This window comes from Pagrus pagrus (assembly GCF_965226575.1).
Source record: "Pagrus pagrus genome assembly, chromosome: 4".
In the NCBI taxonomy this organism is placed as follows: domain Eukaryota; kingdom Metazoa; phylum Chordata; class Actinopteri; order Spariformes; family Sparidae; genus Pagrus; species Pagrus pagrus.
This window is the reverse complement of record NC_140188.1, coordinates 3,535,031-3,555,356: the sequence shown is the minus strand read 5'-3', so window position 1 is coordinate 3,555,356 and position 20,326 is coordinate 3,535,031. Positions and strand designations below refer to the sequence as shown.

General features: G+C 41.6%; 1 protein-coding gene across 2 annotated transcripts in view; it reads left to right on the top strand.

Moving 5' to 3' along the window:
* Positions 1-20,326, top strand: part of pak4 (p21 protein (Cdc42/Rac)-activated kinase 4) — a 34,783-nt gene that overhangs the window by 6,235 nt on the left and 8,222 nt on the right. Inside the window, exons 1-9 of one of the 2 annotated variants that reach the window (XM_084352026.1) lie at positions 1,976-2,253; positions 12,221-12,457; positions 12,991-13,193; positions 13,282-13,486; positions 13,749-13,982; positions 14,603-15,061; positions 15,441-15,574; positions 16,001-16,127; positions 20,194-20,319. In XM_084352026.1, coding sequence (XP_084208152.1) covers positions 12,257-12,457; positions 12,991-13,193; positions 13,282-13,486; positions 13,749-13,982; positions 14,603-15,061; positions 15,441-15,574; positions 16,001-16,127; positions 20,194-20,319 — 1,689 coding nt within the window. In that variant the 5' untranslated portion in view covers positions 1,976-2,253; positions 12,221-12,256. Of the gene's footprint in view, positions 1-1,975; positions 2,254-12,220; positions 12,458-12,990; positions 13,194-13,281; positions 13,487-13,748; positions 13,983-14,602; positions 15,062-15,440; positions 15,575-16,000; positions 16,128-20,193; positions 20,320-20,326 lie in introns of those variants that run through there. The other variant, XM_084352025.1, reaches the window with a different exon arrangement.

Genomic DNA, 20,326 nt, shown 5'->3' with positions numbered 1-20,326 from the left:
TGACCTTTCCACATTCCACAACCTGCTCCTGGAAGTGAGCCCTCATTGGCTGCAACACTGCATGCTTTGTTTGAATTCGGCCTCGGCATTGGCAGGTTTGTGTGTATCTGGCTGCGATACGTTGAGCGGACCTGTTCCTGTTGTATTTTTACTTACAAAGGAATGTCAACGGGCCTTTTCCTTATTGACCCTGACACCTTGAAGTCTTTTACATAGTAGATAGATAAGGAAACAAAGACTCACTCAGACGGCTGTTATAAATTGATCCGATATTTGGTGTGAAATAACTATTTTCTGTAGTATGCTACATTAGATTTGATTTAGGACGCACTCATAGTATAAAACATGGAAGATACGTCTGTGTAATCAGTTTCAGGCATCTTGTGTTCACAATAATTCTCTTTGTAATATTCTCTGAAACAAGCATTTATTCTGTTTTAAAACTATGTAACTATTTGTGCTGTTTTGATTGGCAACAAGAGTAAGTAACCAACACACAGCAGCGTGTAGGTATATGGCTAAAACAACATTGCTGACACAATTCATCGGCCATTGTTGCCCAAAGTTATGTTGCGTTTTTGTCAATTAGCCTTGACTCAGTCCTCTGTAATGTCTTTGCTGATGGACATGTTTATATTAGCATGCAGACAGAGTATTTCACAGTAGCTTGTCTTGATAAGACTCCTATGAATAGCAATAATTTGAGGCATGCTGTCAGAGACTGTTGCGCTAAAATGAGTCACAAGCGAGTCATGTGCCAACAGTAGTGCTGCAACTAACGATTACTTTCATTCATCTGACGATTACTTTCACGATTAATCGTTTAGTCCATTAACTGTCAAAAAATTGTAAAAAGAAAAAATGCTCATCAGAAGACTCCTCATTAACTGTCATTAATGACAAAGACAAACAGCAAATCCTCATCTTTAAGTAGCTTGAAAATGTAGTTGGCGTTTCATTTTCTTTCAATTCACAAATCGATTAATTGAGATACAACAAATTAGAATGTCTCATCCTTCCCTGTCATTCCCTTCACTTGATATTTCATATAATCACACTAGCATGCAAATACTGACTTAATATTTTATATTGGGGCTTTCATATGCATTTTATTATTGAAGCAGTAAATATATATTGTAGTAATAATTCATTGAGGGATCAGTTGATTAACTATAAATTAATCTATATGGCTGAAATCAAGTAGAGCTGAAACAATATCAATAGTCGATCAACTAAAAAAAATATGATATTCATATATATGATATTCAATGAATCTGTTAAGTTTTTTTCTTTTTTCTAGAAAATGACAAAAATGTATTGGTCATGTGCTACATATTGTCTTTTCTTTTTTTACAGAACATAATGCAGAAAAAGATCTTTTTGGTCATTTATAATGCAGTCTACTTTTTTCATTTTGGACATAAAGTTGGTTGTTAAACTTTAATATATCCAGCCTCCAATAACCTATTTTAGGGATCATTGCAATATGTCAGACATAATTGTGACATTTGTCGCTACTTTCTGACATTTCATATTCATATTCATCAGTTATTTAAAAAAAAAAATATATATATATCGGTGGATTCATTGAAAATGAAAGCAGTGACAGCCCTGAAGTCATCCCAGAAAAAGGAAGTGCTGCAGTCAGAAAAACATCACCTGACAGGTGACAACATGCACACCTGTGACGTCACGTTTATTGTGTGACAGGGAGGAAGAACTGAAAGGAGCGAGAAAAAGACTTGAGTGTCTTTTGTGTCTAACTTTTATTTGACAGGACATAATGATGCTAACAGATCCGCGCTAATCTCTCTCCCCTCTCCCTCCCGCCCACCCTCTCTCTCTCTCTCTCTCCCTCTCCCTCTCTCTCTCTCTCTCTCTCTCCCTCCCTCTCTCTCTCTCTCTCTCTCTCTCTCTCTCTCGGTGACGTCATGATACTGGGCCGCGTTTTGCTGAAACCATAGGAATGCGACACACTTTGTATTTACAGCCCGAAGCTACAACACTTGGATTTTTTCCTGTGTTTTAAACGCTGTCGTCCGTTATCCGTCCCCGTGTCCGTGTCCGTGTGTTCACGAGGACGTAACGACGCTTCCGACGGGTTGAACTCGGTTGAATTTGTTCGCGGAAACAACTTTGTTGCTGCAGGGAGTCTGTGTTTTTTTCCCCTCCTCGTCCTCAGCTGCGTTTCCGACATGAGATCAGGTGGATAGTGTGCGTTGCTGCTGGCTCGAAGAGTACCTGGGACTTCAAGTGAGTACTCCCGACGGAAAATGGATGGTTTTTGCACACGTTGAAATCGTCGCGTTGTGTTTTTAACTCGTAAGGAAAGTTAACACAACTTGTGGTGTGGCTGCTGCGTTTGCTGGCACCGAGCGAAAGTTAATCTGGGCCACAACAATAAAACTCTGTTGTTAAAATCTCACAGCAGGGATTAACTGTGAGTCAGGAAAATGCATAATAACTTTATTGTTCGGCTTGTGTGAAAGCAGGCAGCCACAGTGAGGGATGATTTTGTGTTTAGCAGACAGCCCTGTCGGACTGCTGGGAACCGACTGACTGACTGACTCTTTTATCTCTCCTCCCTCCTCCCTGACTGTTTCCATTCAAACCTGTTACCGACTGCTCATATGTGTGACTGTCAGGACAGCTGTTACCCTCAGCTACCCCGGTCATCTGTCTCTCTGTGCACAAGTGTTGGTGACACATGGAGACGAGGGGGAGATAGTGATTTATTATTATCTCTGTAGGAAGTTGGCTACTTGTGCTCAGATGTGCGCAAAGTTAGTTTCATGCATTTAATGTTTGACAGCAAGTAGTTTGAAGTTCCTAGTCTGAGTTGTATGGAGAGAGTGTATTGTCAGTGCTTGATGTTTGTTCACTTTTGAACAAGAGAAGCTTGTGAAGAATAAAGATTTTGGTTTAGATATTTCGGAGGCGTGTTTGTTATTGTAGGACATAGGATTTGCTTCTTATGCATCTACTACCAAAAAGTGTCTCAAAGCATAAATCTAAACTGTCTTGCCAAACTTTCATATTAGCTCTTTCAATTTCAATCTCTATTTTAAGTTATTTTTATGTCATTAATGTTACTTTTTTAAACTTAAATTGATCTGATGAGCAATGGATGGGATTCAATAAATCAAATTTAAATACCACAAGTTGCAGTGATAGTTATTACAATATACAGTGAGGTTGCAGCGGTACACCATGGTGTGAAAAGTGACAGCTATCATAACATGTACATTTGCTTATCTACAGTATTAACTTCCTATAATAAAGCATTTGTTCAACTAAAGGGCTTGCGCCTGAAACATCACACATGCAAGTAATAATAATAATAGTGTGCAGACTCTATTCTTGTGTTTTTTACTTGTGCTTCTGTCCAGTACCCACTGTTTGACAGGCTTGGATGTGCAGGCCTCTATACTCACTGCAAATGATAATAATAATATTAATAATAATAATAGTACTGTATGATGTCATACTGTGAGTCTTTGACATTTTCTCAGATGGTTGTAGAACCTTGAAAATCTCACACCATTGCAACTTTACTACAATTGCTGTCAAGTTTAGGCCAGAGTTGCTCACCTGTGTCGGTTGCCTCCAGTGTTGTGATTTCAAGCTGCTCCTCAGTGAGTGTTATATTTTCAGATGAAACTGTAGTGATTTAATCACAACCGCTCCTTCAAATGATAATCATTAAACATATTCAGGGATTCACTTTTTCTGTCATAAATCTAGTTTTTGATATGCAGTGCGACCCTGATGTCTTAAGTCAAAGAGTGATGGCCAAAGAAAGCCTCAAGGTCTAACTCCATATAGTGAGACTGTAAGAGGCAGGACATCCAGATGATCATAAGTGTAATCCATCAGAACAGTGTGACATTTTGTGTAGACCCGATTGAATCTGCTGTAACATTTGAGATCTCATAATATAAACATCAGCTGGTTGTGTCATGGGAAGGAAGTGTAACAACCAGTTGTGTATCTACCCAATTTACTGTAATGGTATACAGATGTAAGCAGACCCTGAGAGTCACACACACACACACACACACAGTGCTGTGAACCAGCGGTGTATCAAAAGCAAAAGTATCGTGCATTAACATGTCTGTTGAGTTATGACATTATCAGATTGTTTGTTTGTTTGTGAAGCAGCTTTTAGTTTCGATGCTCCGTACCTGTGGAACCAGCTTCCTGAATACCTGTGGTCTCAGGGCTTCAAACATATCTGTTTAATGTGGTTTTACAATTAGTTAGATATGAAATCTGTTAATAATTATTTATTTGCCTGCCGCTGTTATTGCTGTTTTAAAGGCAAAATTGTTAATTTATTTTCTGATTTACCGAAGTCCTAACAAAGCATGGCATTGTACGGTTACAACCCGGATATACGATCAAATCATACAGTCAGAGTTAATATGAACAGCTGGTAAAATAAACAAGTGAATGTATAGATTGATTGCTGTGGATGTATAGTTATTCTGTTAGGTATATTTTTCGCATTTTAGATGTGATAAGAAAGGCTGGACATTTTTGTTCAAGGTATCATGAAGGTGCCTGAAAAGTACTTAAATTTTACTTTTAAAAATCTGTATGAACCCTAAACTTAAATACAGTACTTGAGTAAATGTACTTAGTTACTTTCCACCTGTGTTGTGAACAGGCTGATGGTCGTTAGAGCAGTCAGTAGCTCCAAGGTCATGTTTGCACAGCTCAGTATAAATCTGGGAAACGCTGGGAGAGAGGTGCTGTCCTGAATGTCTGTGTGAGTGTGTGACAGTGTGTTTGTGTGTGTGCGAGGTTGTCTGTGTTTGCAGTTGTGAAAGAACAGGCTATTAATTATCACCCCTGATTCAGCAGCAGCAGGCTAATGTAAGAGCACCACAACAACAACAGTGACCTGAATACAGGTCAGTCTGCATCTCACTTTTTAAATCAGAGGCTCTGTGGTCTCTGTCACTGAAGAGCTACTACATGAGTATCTGTTTGTTAGCCTTGGATAAGAAGAGCCATTAGGTATATAGCATGTGTACATGACAGTTTCTATACATTAGTTAAACTTATTCCAGTGGTACAAAAACATAATTTTTGCATTAGACACAGGGGTTGGGCGATGTCTATGGAATTGCCGTATGGTGATGTCCACAATGAAACATTGTGATGGACGATGACATTGTTGTTTTTGTCCAACTGTCCTCTGTCACCAGTGAAGGGAGCATTCAGATCGACTCGGCTGGGCAGGTGACTGACACACACCCCACATACTGCAGCGCACTTGTCAGATACTTGGGCTGCGTTCCAGACAACTTGGATCTTGTAAAATTCTGATCTCGTATTACAAAAGGTTCGATGTGATACCGCTCAGAAGTCAGAATTTCTACTTGTGTACTTGGCGAAATCCATTTACGCCGACTTCATGAGGGAGCAGTTGTCTGATACAACAATGACAGCACCCATGTGGATGGGGATGTGAAGTGTTCAGAACATTGAAGTGTCAATATTCAGTCCATGTTATGTTTTGAAACATCAGAACTTCTAATACGGGTGTTTTGTAAATATTTGTGCTCATGTGGAAGGGATGATTTGCTCAGCAAGATCTGACTAGTTGACCATTACAGTAAAGATTTATTTTATCTATTTATTTATTTATTTGAAGTTTACATGACCTTCTCAACCCCTGGGTGTTGTTAGTGTCTTCTTAGGGAGATAGTTATGCAAGGTATGCCTAAGTTGAGCCGCAGGCAGAAAATCATTATAGTGGAGAGAGGAAACATGTAACGCATGCTCTCTTTGTAGTGTGTGGTTTTCAAAGTAATGGTGTCTTATATGCAAGATTATATTGCATTTGTTTGCAACTGTTTTAGTGGAATTGGTAATATTACCAATAATATTACCAAACAAGCATGATTTGAAGGCCGGGTCATCTCTGTAGCACCACAAAGCTTCATTCATAATATTATGTAATGACAATATTTTACCATTTCTCAATACATTGCATTTCCTGTAATTTGGATACTGCACCTGGCCACATGCCACATTGTGACTCTTTGGTAATATTTGTTAATTTTTCCTAATAAATTCACAGCCTTTATAAATTTGGATCTGGATCCAATTCAGAGCTGTTTCATACTCGCCTGTATCATCGCAGCTAAATAATGTTGTTGTGACTGGCGGCGTCTTTCAGAGAGTGGACCACCCATGTACAATACTTGAATCAGGCCAGAGACAGCAGCTTCATCCAGAGCTCATCAGCCTGGCTCTGGCCCACTAACCGGACAGGCTTTCTCACTGTTCAGCCAGGCATGCATGGGCGGCAATGGAGCAATGTGAAGGGAGAGAGTTGGGGAGAGAGGGTGAGTCGAGGAGAGAGAAAGGAAAAGTTTGGGGGATGGTGGGAGGGTGTTAACGGGGAAGGAGAGCAGAGGGAATTTGAGAGTCATGGTGGGGCGGTGGAGGAGGGACAGTGATGAGTTAGTGATGGATTTTTAGTAGGAGGGAGAGGAAAGAACAGAAGAGCTATAACTACAGTGATTGTTGTGTTCAGGGAGGGACATGCTTGTTTTACTCTGTGAGAGGAGGGGCCCTTTTATAGCTTCTGGTGTTTCTGTGTTTCTGTGTTTCTCTGTGTGTGTGTGTGTGTGTGTGTGTGTGTGTGTGTGTGTGTGTGTGTGTGTGTGTGTGTGTGTGTGTGTGTGTGTGTGTGTGTGTGTGTGTGTGTGTGTGTGTGTGTGTGTGTGTGTGAGAGAGAGAAAGAGAGAGCATTAGAGTGGATGGTGGTGGGTGCAGCAGTGTAGTTCGTCTCGATAAGATTTCTCTGTCCAAAGCCAAGTCCCACTTGCAAGACATAATTTAAACCTTGACTCGAGGTGGGCACACCTTCATCTTTGAGTGTTGACTTTTATTAGCACAGATGTAACAGTAATATTCAATAATAACTTTAACTTGATAATGTGACTTTTTTTTGGAAGCATTTCAGGTTTGTTATTAATTCCTTGTTTTACTTCGTCAGTGTCAAGTGGCTGCAGTAGTTGGAGCAGGGTGTGTGCATCTCTAAACAGGTGTCATGGGGCTCCAGAAGAACTTTTTCCACTAGTATCACTGGAAATTTTAGGAGCACCGGCACAAAATGAGGAAGTTTTTTCCACATCAACGGTATTACTGACAAGTGTTTTGTTAATAAATAGACAATCTGCTGTTTTTTTAGATAGTGCTTTAAGAGAGGCTAATTTTTTATGACCCTTTAAACACGGCTGCAGCACCTCCTAAAAATAGTTTTTATATAAACCATCAATTGATAACAAAAAGTTTAAACTGTGTTGAAATTGTGTTAAAACTATAGTATTTTGTTGTTGTTTTGAGTGTTTTGTTTTATTCTGTGAATTTAGTTTTTTTAATTATACCTGTGGCAGCCATTGCAGAAAAGTTATTAACGCAAACTCTGGTGCTTTTGTTTGATAGTTAGTCGTTCTAGTTCTTGAAATCTAACTGGTTGCATTGTCTAACACTTCCCACTGTTTTATTTGTGGGTGACTCTCCGACATTTTTATTTGCATGTAAAAAGATCTTCACAGGTCTTAAAAGTCATAAACTGAACATGCAGATGGATTCAACCCTGAGAAAAAAACTGGGAGTTTAGTCAGCTCTAAAACCGGTTTAATCTTTCTTTGTGTTTCCATTTAATTCAATGTTCCATATTTCATAAAAGCTTTACATAAGACAGATCATCCAAGGTGGTGAGGAGGAGCAGACACCTGTTGCCCTCGTCCTCCTGTGGTTCTCACACAGTGTGTCCTGTTTTATGGCACTGGGATGTGGAGGGGGAGTGTGCTCAGTTGAGCCCCAGGTGCTGTCTGGGTCAGGGAGGAGTGACCATACACCTGCTGCAGCTGTTAATCACTCTCCTTTCACTGCATGCCTGATGCTCGCCTGCAGCTCACCTGTTCCCTTAAACACCTGTCTGCCTCTCTGTCTGTCAGTACTGTCTAGTAATAATCTTCAATCTGCACTTATTCACATTCTCATTTTTAACAATGTGATAGGCTGTAATTTTCTTCACATCTCTTTATTATTTCCTGAAACTGCATGTGCATTTATCACCCACTGAGTAGTATACCCAGGCTCACATTGTGAGGCAAAACCCTGCATTTGCACCCACACAGTTATATTTATTAGTTTTACAGACAGTCAACAACATCATGCCACCTAGTGAATGAAGTTCTCTCAGATCAAACAGGATCTCTGAGGTCAGAGTAATCTCTCTGCTGTTTGTTTCACTGCCTCTGTTACATTTAAACCTTATCGTGTCTTGGCTCATAACAGCAGCAGTAAAATCTTGTTTTTCACTCGGTGCCCTTGAGCTGAGAGTCCCAGATATCTCCAGATGAAGGAAAGGGCTCAGGATTTGAAAGCCACAATCCTCCATGATTCACAGCCAGACCGCTGTCTGGGAAAGTAAGACACTCAGTGTCATTCTTAATCCCCACATGATGATTTTTGTCCTGATTTACAGCCTGTTGAAACTCTTTATGCTTTCAATACGCTTATTACGACCCAGGTCATAAAGTAACGGCTCTAACTGTTCCCATCAGTAGATCTACTCATAGGGTGCATGTACATATTGGTTTATATTATTCTGTAGGTGATACTATAATGTCTCCAGCCACCTCCTCCAGTCTTCATTAATCTCACTCTTCCTTAAGGCAGTAGTTACTATCTGTGGCCCAGATGCATTGATTGACTGTATTGCTGTTTCAGCCGAACACTAATGATGGGCCTCTACAGTGATTTATACGCCTCTTGTCTGTTGTCACCAGACTCATTAGGACTGGAAAGAGGCATTTATCACCAGTGTTGCAACCTCACTGTTATGAGTTGTACTGACGGTTATAAAATCCAGAGTTGGTAGCTGGGTGGAGACGAACCCTGATGTTTTTTGTTTTGTTTCTTTCCAGAGAAGTCAGTGAACTTGTATCTTGCTACGGGACTAACTTCACTGCTCTATGGTAGCATCTTTTAGTGCTGATGTCACTTTCAAGTATATCCAAGCCAAAAAGACCAGGGGCGAAGGTGAAAATTAGCATAACAGGAAACAAACAGACGGCTCGAACACTGCAGAGCTCCAATATCCGCATTGTTTAATGAACCAAGGTACCAAAGTTAATTTGGTGCATTAAATAATTTGGATATTGGAGCCCTGCAGTGTGTGAGTCGTCTATTTGTTTCATGGTGATTATATTTTTGTCCTTTGTTCTCATTAAAATGCTATGACAACAGATATAAATTTATAAAATAAAGCAATTAGGTTACATAATAAACACACTATGCCTCAGGATAAGAGCTCTGCTGTTTTCTTCCATCCTAACCAGTTTGATTTGCTTGAAAAGGCATTTGGGTACTCGTGCATGACTGCAGGGCTGGTAAAACAATATTATGATTTAGACATGTGGGAATCTGTATCAAATGTATACGTTTTACTGAAGAAAAAACTATTAAATCGATGATTATGTGACATTTGTGGGGATCTATTCCAAACAAACATGTTTTCTTACATCTAGAGAACAGGATTTGTAGGTCAGGACATCTCTGCAGCACTACAGTATGACGTTATTATCCTGTGTTATATCAAAAAATTGCAACCTCTTGAGTTTTGGTATATGCCCTTGGCCATACTGCAATTTTCGTTGTTTTTCACTGTCCTGCTGGTTTTACACCACGTTGTAAATTACACGTTAATATCCATTTTGCCATTTTATCCTGATGCCTTTGCACTGTTAGCAGGAGAGTGTTATGTTGTGTTGAAGTTGTGTGTTGGTGCAGAGGCTGTGTGTGAACTTGGCTCTTCTTGGTGTGTTCCTGGGCGTGTCCTGCTCGACTTCAAACACTCCTGCTGTGAAAGGCTTTATTAATACTGCAGATCGTGAGCTCGGCAGCATGACTCATGCCCTCTAACTTATGACCCACCCAGATCGCCCTCTCACTCAGCACACCAACCCACCGTCTCCTTCTGGTCTTCACATTCCCTGCATCTTTTTATTGCTTTGTTTTTAACTTTCCTTGTTGTTTTTGTTTTTTTTTCTTTTCTTTTCTAGAGTAACTGGGCTGAGCTGGGTGCAGTGTTTTGTAGAAAAACAAGAAGAGAAGGCTATGGCAGACTTTAGCAGGCCAAATGCCCCACCACTCCTGTTGCCCCCTCTGGTCAGCTGCCCAGCAGGGCCTGGTCCTGCTTATAGCACACTGATCAGTAGCAGGCGAGCTTCTGTTTGACAACTGGGAGTGTCTCCTTTGATACCCACCGACAAAGCAGCAATGTCGAGGGGAAGATTGTTCAGACCCACGTTAAAGTAGTGAGCAGTGTTTCAGAGGATAGTTTGGAAATTGTGTTTTTGCAGGGTTTTTATTTCTGTCAGCCACATTAGCAGCAGATTTTAATGATTTTTACTCATAGAGCTGCAACAATTAGTCAGTTAGTCGTTGAAAAGAAACTGACTGCCAATTATTTTGATAATCAATTAATCGCTTCTGTCATTTTTCAAGAAAACGTATCAAACATTTGCTGATTCCAGCTTCTTGATTATGAGGATTTGGTGCTCTTCTTTGTCATTTATGACAGTGAATGAAGAGTCTTTGGGTTTTGAAATGTTGTTCGGACAAAAGAAAGAATCATTAGTTGCAGCCCTGTGAGCTGGGGACAACAATGATGGATTGCACTTGTCTCTTTAATTGAGTGACTGTGAGTGACCAGAAAATAAATTCAGAACAAGAAAACTATTTTTCTCATTTTTCACTGCAGACATTTTTGACTTGAAGTTCAGATGTTACTAAAAACGTTGAAGATGGTTCAATCTGTGTCCTTTTTTAGAACGTCTCCTGTGAAAAGACCCATGTCAACAATCTGATCCTTCATTTGATCAATCTTTCACATGTCCAGTATTTTGTCTCCTTAGTTAACATTCAGGGTATAGAGTATCAAAAATATTTTTCATACTGCTGCTTTGGTTGGGACCACCATGGATCCCAGTCCTGTTGCAGTCATCAGATATCAAGTTCCCCTTAAAGAAAAATGTCACCAGGCAGCATGTTTAGACACCAGGCCTGAGAAAAGTTCCTCTCTGTTTCCCACTCTGAAATTTATTATTTAAATAAAGCAGTCCAGAATATGCATCTGTTTTATGGAGGAAAGTGAGCTGTCAACAGCAGACTGGACTGTAGTCAGTGTTTTGTATATGACAGAGTGATACCTGAGCTGTGACAGTTACAGTGTGGTTGAGACAGCGAGACGAGCAGTGAATGACCGACTGAAGATGCTACCCTCATGTTGTCCCCTCAGCTGATTGTGTTGTGTCCGCTAGTGTTTGAGCAGGAGCACTTGTCCTGCCATCAGTAATGGGAGACCAGCAGTGAGCCTATTGTTGATCCCTCTGATGACCTTCAGCTAAAGGTCACAGCTGCTTTAAATTCAGTACGTCGCCAAATGCTCAATGGGCCGAAATAAGCCAGTTGGGCGTGATTTATTTGCTGAATTAAACACACACACACAGCAGAAAGTATTTTTATCATGCTGATGTGAGTTTGGGAAATAAGGACTTGATAGTCTTTTACAAGTTTGGTTGCTGCTTTACGAGCTCAGTTAGGTTTAAATAGTTTTGTTCTTTCTCAGTCAGTGTTTGCATTTTATAGAAAACTACACCCAGCCTGCCCTCCAGACTAATTTTAATTGATATTTTTTAATTCTGTTTGGACCAAGTGTATTTTTACGTACACACATTTGTCATTTAGAGTTGCAGCGGTGTACTGGTTTCAAAGTTTTATGGAAACTGGTATGAAAATTCTCAGTAATCATACCATGTACATTTGCTTATCCACAGTATTGAATTCTGCTGTATTAGTGTTTATTAGTTTACATAAATGTTCTTGTTTGTCAGGACATATTTTGTGAAATTATAGTAAAAACCCTTTTTTGTTTCAATTCTTTAAGGGTCATAATAAATGTGTAATGTTGTGAGACCGTGATATTTTCTGAGATCACGCCATGGAAATCAAAAATAAAGACAGTAATTTATCATTTTCTGAAGTTGCTGTCTCTGCCTGTCTGCATGCTTGTGTGCATATACGTGTGCTATGTTTTACATACGCCACTTGCAAGTTTTACATTTGCATTTTTTTCCCAGCAGTCTTTCCTGCTAACCCTCCTCTCTTTCCTGCTTCCTCCCTGCAGGTCTGATGCTAGGCTGCAGCTGCCTCAGCCGCCATCATGTTCACCAAAAAGAAGAAGTCTCGCATCCAGATCTCCGCTCCGTCTAACTTTGAGCATCGTGTACATACCGACTTTGATGAGCAGGAGCAGAAGTTTGTCGGGTTGCCGCGGCAATGGCAGTCGCTCATCGAAGACACGGCGAAAAGGCCCAAACCCTTCATCGATGTGACTGTCATCACTACTGTAGAGCCGCGCAAGGTGGGATAAGTGAAAACGACAAACGAGCTGTTGCCCGAGGAAAATGATCTAAAACCTGAGTTGTGTTGAATGTCATGAATTATGTTTATTAGTTCAGTGTTTTCCTTTTCATCTATTCAGGGGTGGTGGACCATCAGAGTAAGAACAGTAGCAACACAGCTAGATAAAATGAAAAATGTAAAATTATAATCTAGATGACAAAACAATATGGATGGATGGAAATTCCAAAGAATTACCCCCTGCCACCTCTGTGAGGAAACACTGTACATTTTATACTACATTTTAACCTTAGATACTGATGTTGAGAGAAACTTAAGTATTTTCAAAGCCAAATGTAGGTAAATTCTGTGATTCTGTTTCTGGGTCTGCTAAACTGACATTGAACAGATATTTTGACATAAGACAAAACCAATTTAATAGAATAAAAGTACCCATATATTCACAAACACACAGTGATAATTCTCACCAGCTTTGTATGTTAGGGGCCTCTTTTTCAGCTGTCCATTATTTTTCTTTTCTTTCAAAATTCCCAGACAATCGTGCGTGGCAGCAAGCTTGGAGCAGACGGCTCTCTGACATGGCTGCTGGATGAGTTTGACACTATGTCTGTGACTCGCTCCAACTCCCTGCGACGAGGCAGCCCTCCCACCCAGCCTCGCAAGGACTCTACCTCTTCACTTGGAGGAGGGCAGGAGAACGGAGATCCTCACCACAGACACTACTCGCATTCAGACAGGTAAGGATTGAAACTGCAGCGCCAGGTAAAATAATAACACAGATTTTGTATGCATCTGTGCTGATGTTAGCATCTCTCCCCCTTTCAGAGACCGGCCCAGACCAGACCACCAGAGCGGAGGTGACCCCCGCCAGAGTCAGCGTACGGTCCGTCCTCAGTGGGACGAGGGAGGACAGGCTCGGCCTCAACAGCAGCCCCGGGGCCAGGAGCCCGGTAGGGCCCACAGGGACAGGCCTGGCTCTGGCCCTCCTCCTCCCCCCCATAGAGACAGAGAGCATCGTGACCGGGACCAGGTAAGGACTGAAATGAACGCTGGACCCAGAACCTCATCTTTATATTATGAATACGTCTTAAAAACATAGATTGCAATAGATGCATTTTGGTTCATCAAATATCATCAATTGTATATTTTAACTTAACAGTGCAGCAGGAAATACACCATGTAGTGTTTGTTCTCTTGCCAGCTTGATTTTTATCCAAATTTCCTCAATCCGTTTTCCTTGCATGCTTCTCAATAATCCCTCCACCTCTGACCTAAATCCTGCTTTTCTTCAGGAGCAGGCGGTTCACAGGGATCAACCCAGTGACCACAGGCCAAAGTCCAGCTACATGCCGCGGGATGGCAGCCCTCAGTCTCCCAGGGACAAGAGGCCTCTCTCTGGGCCCAACATCCGCACCCCAAACCTACCAGTATCGGAGGGGGTGATGAAGACTGCCCAACAGACCACGCGGCCATTTAACACCTACCCAAGGACAGACAGCGAGGGTGGACGCAGTCCCACAGGACAGGTAGGAACCACAGGCGGCTGTTTGTAGCCAGGACAAGCACAAGGAGAGACAGCAGCCCCGAGGGAAGTTATTGACTGGGAGAAAAGGGCAGGCATATTGAGCCACTGGCTGATGGATGATAGCTCTCACCACCTTGCTGTTTTTTTCTCCAGGTCAGATTTAGCTGCTTCTGTCCTGGTTGACTCTCCTGAAAGCAGTTATGCTTCTGTGATAACATCAAGCTCAAGTTCAACTGAACAACTTTGATCCAAAGTGCTTTACAGAATTATGTAATGAGTTAAATACTCTCCAAAGATCTAGGCTTGGATTTCAATTTGACTTTAGCTTCATTTGCATTTTAGATATAATATACAGTAAACCAAAGTTTTTCCCAGAACACTTGTATTGTAGTACCTATTCCTTTAGTCTCTCTGTTTACTCTGCCATTGCAGGCAATCTTGTAAATCGGTGAACAGGACCTCCTAATGACATTGTTGGATTTCCATATAATTAGGGTTATTAATATAATTTGCATCAATGTGATTAGTCACCTTGTTTTACCATCTTATTTAATTTGTAAGATAAGTCATACTTGGTGTATGTTGAGTTTATGAAGATGTTCTCCTCTCTTTTTCTTCAAGCCGGTTCGACACCATGAATCCTCCCCTCAAAACGGCCCCTCCAGCGGCTCTGCCCGAGGTTCCTCTGGCTCCAAGCCCCCTATAAGCCACCCGCACCCTCATCACACTTCCCACCCGAGCCTGACCCCTGAGGCCTCCCAGCACCCTCACACGCCTCACCCCAACGTTCCAGCCCCGCGGCCCCCTGTGCCCTCTGGGCCCCCAGCATCAGGTGCTCCACCTCAGGGCCGCTCACCGCAGAGGGAACCCCAGAGGGTTTCCCATGAGCAGTTTAGAGCGGCGCTACAGATGGTGGTGGACCCTGGCGACCCACGGACCTACCTGGACCACTACATTAAGATCGGGGAAGGGTCCACGGGGATCGTGTGTATCGCTACAGTGAAGACCACGGGGAAACTTGTCGCTGTGAAGAAAATGGACCTGAGGAAACAACAGCGCAGAGAACTCCTCTTCAACGAGGTTAGAGTTCATGATGAAGTGAACGATAGGATTCAAAGCACCTCAACATCTGAACGCACTGAGTGTGACTGATCTTATAGAGCAAGTCTTAACTGCTGCTGTTAGAAATGAGAGGTTCACTTTCATGTAGGTGGCAGAGCACACAGCTCTGTTTCACACATTAGTTGCTGATAACCACTTTACATTTTAGACACTTGATTCATTTTATGAGTAATGAGGCAGCGCTTCCTTGTGTCTGACAGCGTTAATGGTGGTTGATTGATGTGGAGTCGACCTCACAGATACACAACAGTCTCTCTACCTGCGAGGCCACCTTGCCTTTCTTTTCAGTCTAATGAGTAAAGTAACTATACCGCGTCTGTTTCCGTGGTTACTATAGGTGGTGATCATGCGAGACTATCACCATGAGAACGTTGTGGAGATGTACAACAGCTACCTGGTGGGAGACGAGCTCTGGGTCGTCATGGAGTTCCTGGAGGGAGGAGCTCTCACTGACATCGTGACGCACACCAGGTGAGTAATGAATATTTTCATGTGATTTCAGCCTTTTATGTTCTTATCTAACTTTTTATGACTGCATCACCATGACTCTGAATCCTGCTTTTAAATGTCCCTCATTAAACCCCACCACATCTCTTTTCTTCCACAAGAGGGCAGTGTTTCCCATGTCTTCTACACATATATACCACCATGGCCTGTGTCATTTCACAATTTTTCACAACAGCACATCATTAACTGATTGTTATGACAGTTTTACAGTTTCTTTCAACTGTTTGGCTTCTTTCTGGTCTGTTTGTGGGTGCTACACATCGTCAGTATGGTTTAATAAATGATCTCACCTGACTGTAGAGTAAAACAGAAAAACACATCACTAATATAGCTGCAAAACCAGAGGTGGTGAAGCCTAAACTGACATGTCATGTCCCCTTCTCTCTCCAGGATGAATGAAGAGCAGATTGCCACCGTGTGTCTGTCTGTCCTGAAGGCGTTGTCTGTCCTCCACACACAGGGTGTGATCCACAGAGACATCAAGAGCGACTCCATCCTCCTCACTCATGATGGACGGGTATGTACCACATTTTGATCCCGTTTGAATTGTGCCATGAATTACACATAACTGTTTGTTCATTTAAATAGATATTTTTTTCAGCTCGAGAAAAAAATCCACCTCAACAAAGTTTCTTTTCCTGATCGACATTAAAATCGTTTTTGTCCCATCCCTACACAACTGATTTAATGTCCTCCCACATTACTGAAGCTGTCATTACAGCCAGACTTGTGATTTTCACCTTTTATGATACCTACTGTGCCGAGGTGATGGCAGTGTTGGTGTTGGTGACATTTATTGTTCGAGATGATCTAGTTCACTGAGCAGTTTTATACAAAGCAAAATGGAATTTTACTATTTTTACAACAGACTTTCTTGACTGGCATAATAATCCTTTACACTGACAAACATCATATGTGTAAAAAATGTTGTTTTTATCTCTCGCTATTGACTACGGTACAATTTTTTTTTTTAAATGAGTGGGATTTCACCTCTGTAACACCAGAACAAACAGCTGCATCTCCATTCTTTCAGGCAGGAAGTGCACTGTATTAGAGAGTGGCATTAAAAAACAAACTATTTTTGTATGGATTTTGAAAAAAGTCCAGTGCAGAAAATGTCTTTATGTGCTGGCCAGTCACACGACAGAAGAGACGAGTGTTTGGTTTGTGGCATCACAGAAACAAAGTGATTAATGTAGTTGACTTTTCAATTCAGCAGCATGCATCTGCTTTTATATGTCAAACCACAACACTGTGACTGAGGCAGCACTTTATCAGCATTGCATTTGATGGGCCCTTTTCACAACAGACAGCTCAACCACTCATAGCAGAGTTAACACGCATGTTGCAGATAATATGAATCATTGATATGTTGCATCTAAAGGAGCCAGTATGCATAATACGAGTGGGTCTGTGATGGCCCATTAGCAATCATTTATGTTATTAGCTACACTTGTCTGCTGTGATAAGACCTCTGGTGTGCATGTGACGGACGGAGAGGTTTGTCTCACAGTATGCACAAACTCAGCAGGGCACTGCAGCCACTGACAGAACTTGACCTAGTTTTACAAGGATAAAGGAACATGATGGTCGGAAAGAGGAACTAAAAGTTAACCTCTACTGTAGAGCTGAGGCTGGTGCCATATTACTTCCTGCTTGTTGCCAAGTTTCTGCATTCTACAGAAAATGAAACAAACAAGGTTTTATAGCAAGATCAGGGTAAAATGAACAGTCAACATACATGGTCTGTGTCCCTGACAGTCGAGTCTGTGCTGTTTACTTCTCTGTGTCATGCAGTTCTGCTGAGCTGAGGTTTCAGCCACACAGTAACCATGCATTTCACAAGGCTGAGAAGTAATGCAAGCTGTCTGCTGAATGTCACCGGTGCTGTGGTGTAGCTCATGAGTTTGTCCACATTGTGCAGATCATAAAGATTGCATATTTTGTGAACAACTGGGTAAAATCAAGGAATCAAATTGAGTACAGTGCAGCCCGAGATCACAGATGTCATGTTAAGCCTTAACATTTGATAGTTGTTTGGTAGCAACCGTTGTTACCCAATTTCTCAGTATTTGTCAGACTGAGACGCTCCTTCACTTTTTAATTCATATGTTTAAATTAGCTCTGAGGAACTTCTGTGTCGTGCTGGAAGCCGGCCGTTAGTTTATGTCAGCAGACTCCATTTCTAAGCTAACATTAGCTACTGTTGCCTCTCACTGAGGCACTGAGACAAGGCGCTTGAGAACGTGCATTAAGTCACATCCTTTGGACTGTCGTAGAAAATCCGTCACTAAAAAGTCCTTTACAAACAATCCACAGTCCAGCAGCTTTAAACAACTTAACAAGTCATGCACAGGCTTTTGTAGGCAGCAGAGAAAGACGTATGGCCAATAAAAAGTGATTCATACTTGTGATTCCAGAAATCATTACATAGATAACATTAGGCTCTAGTTTGTTTGTTGATTTACTCACTTTCCTTTTTAAATTATTGAGTTAAAATGTGGGCCTGTTGAGGTTTTTTGCTGAGTCTCTCGTTCTGACGTCAGCATAGACTATATGTGCAAGTCACACATGTGTTGCTAACATAAACCACAGCGCAGTTGATGACAGCTGAGGAGTGTTTGTGGTTTGATCGCTTTATGAGCTGTGGTTTCACCCATCGCCTCGCCTCGGCCTCCAGCAGCAGCATGCATGACCAGACAGGTCTCGACAGTGGCGCTGAGGTGCTTCTTCTGCATTGTTATGCTCTGCAGGGACTGCATCATGTAGGTCATTGCTCCTGCTAATGAGTTTCTCAGAGGACGTCTGTGTGATCTGTGTCAATAATTAAAAATGAATTGAAAGTGTCATCTGTGTGCAGTTGCAAGTGCGTTTTAATGTCTTATTTTTCATTTTACTTGGAGATGCATTTATTTTTAAACACTGAAAGACAACATTTCTAATTTAAAGGTGTGAAAACTTAGGCTAATTTTATCAGAAGTGATGGTGTCATTTCAGGGAGACCTCTCATCTCAGGCCACACACTCTCACAGAAAGCTTCCTGCTGTGGTGTGTTAGTGCTGGGTTGGGTTGAGTTAGTGCGTGTGACTTTGGCCTGGCAGGGGAAGCAGACTTAACCAAGCCTGAAGTGTTTACCGTCAGTGGGGTGGGTGTGTTTGATGTGTCTGAATGCACCTGTTTGCTGAGTGATAAATGTGAGAGAGTCTCGTTTCTTAAAATGTAGGTCAGAGCATTTTATCTCTGTTCTGGTTGACTCCTGTATTAATGTCCGTGTTACATTTATAATGAGGCTTTGTAAGTGAAAAGTTCAGTCGGTCAGTGGCAGCCATCATGTTAATGTGTCCGTGTATGTGAGTGTTCATACATGTGTGCATCAGTTCTCATAGCAAGCTTGTTTCGTTTCTCTTTTCCGATCCATCTGAGGCTTACAGTCAGCCTTGTGGGCAACATTAAAGCTTCTTCTCTATCAAGATACCCAGCCATGCACAAACGTTTTCAGCAAGAGGGGTGGATGTTAGCCAGGACCCTGGCACACATTTCACAGACTCGACTATTGAAGCATAAGATGCAAACTGTGCAACATTTTCATGCTACTGAACCACATCATTTGTTTTTCTTGAACTTTGCTACATCTGCCCGAAAATCAAAAGTTAAATGCTCTATGATGAAAGCTTTTAATATAACATACACTGTGAGTGAACCACTTTACTTCAGTGCTGGACATTCCTCTACTTTGTTCTTCAGCCCTGTAACATCATCAGGAACAGTTCATGATTGCTTTGTGAAGCTGTAAAATGTATGAATAGAGTGGATGGATAGACACATGCCATGTTCTTTGGTTCAACATCGATGTCATCGGTGCGGGCAGGCATTGTTCTATTTTAAGGTTTATTTTCTCATATGTAGTTTGAAATTTTGCTGTAATCATCGTTGACTTAATGGGTTTCCAGCTGCTGAGTGCCCTACTGAACCCTCCTCTCTGTGTGTTTGGTGCAGAGTCTTCATGGTGCCCTGAGCAGAGCATGGACTCACCACTGTTGAGTTTAATCTGCCCTGACTGCCATCATGTTTCATACAGTCCCACTTTAGTTATTTTGCACCTGCTATCTCCACTGCTGTAACTGCTGTCCTCCTGTATGGATGGTCTTGACGCTCCATATTGTAATGTTGGTTTATCGTCTCGGTGTCAGAAGATTTAGATGCACTGTATCATTGCAGTTTTTCACACTGCAGCACGTATGTTTTGGTCTTGTTTTGTTTTGTTTAGTTTTTTCAGTTTGGGGGGATTAACCAAACCCAACCCTCCACTATTTCTGGCTTCTGCTGTATTTTCGATGTGGTTTATTAGTCATCTCCCCTAGCCTATTGTCCTCCAGGTAGGATTACAGTTTTATATCACATGGGACCAGCTTGTCTCAGCATGTCAAGTTTACCCAACTCCTGCTTCTCTGTTATGAAAGTTGTAACCAGATCAGTCATTTCATTACAAGTCACGATCACTATGTTGTGCACTTTCTGTTAAAAAAAAAAAAACTAATCTTGACATTGATGTTTCCTCTTTTCATCTCTTTGTCTGTCTCCAGGTGAAGCTGTCAGACTTTGGTTTCTGTGCTCAGGTGTCTAAGGAAGTGCAAAGAAGGAAGTCTCTGGTTGGAACACCGTACTGGATGGCACCAGAACTCATCTCCAGACTGCCTTATGGACCAGAGGTAATAC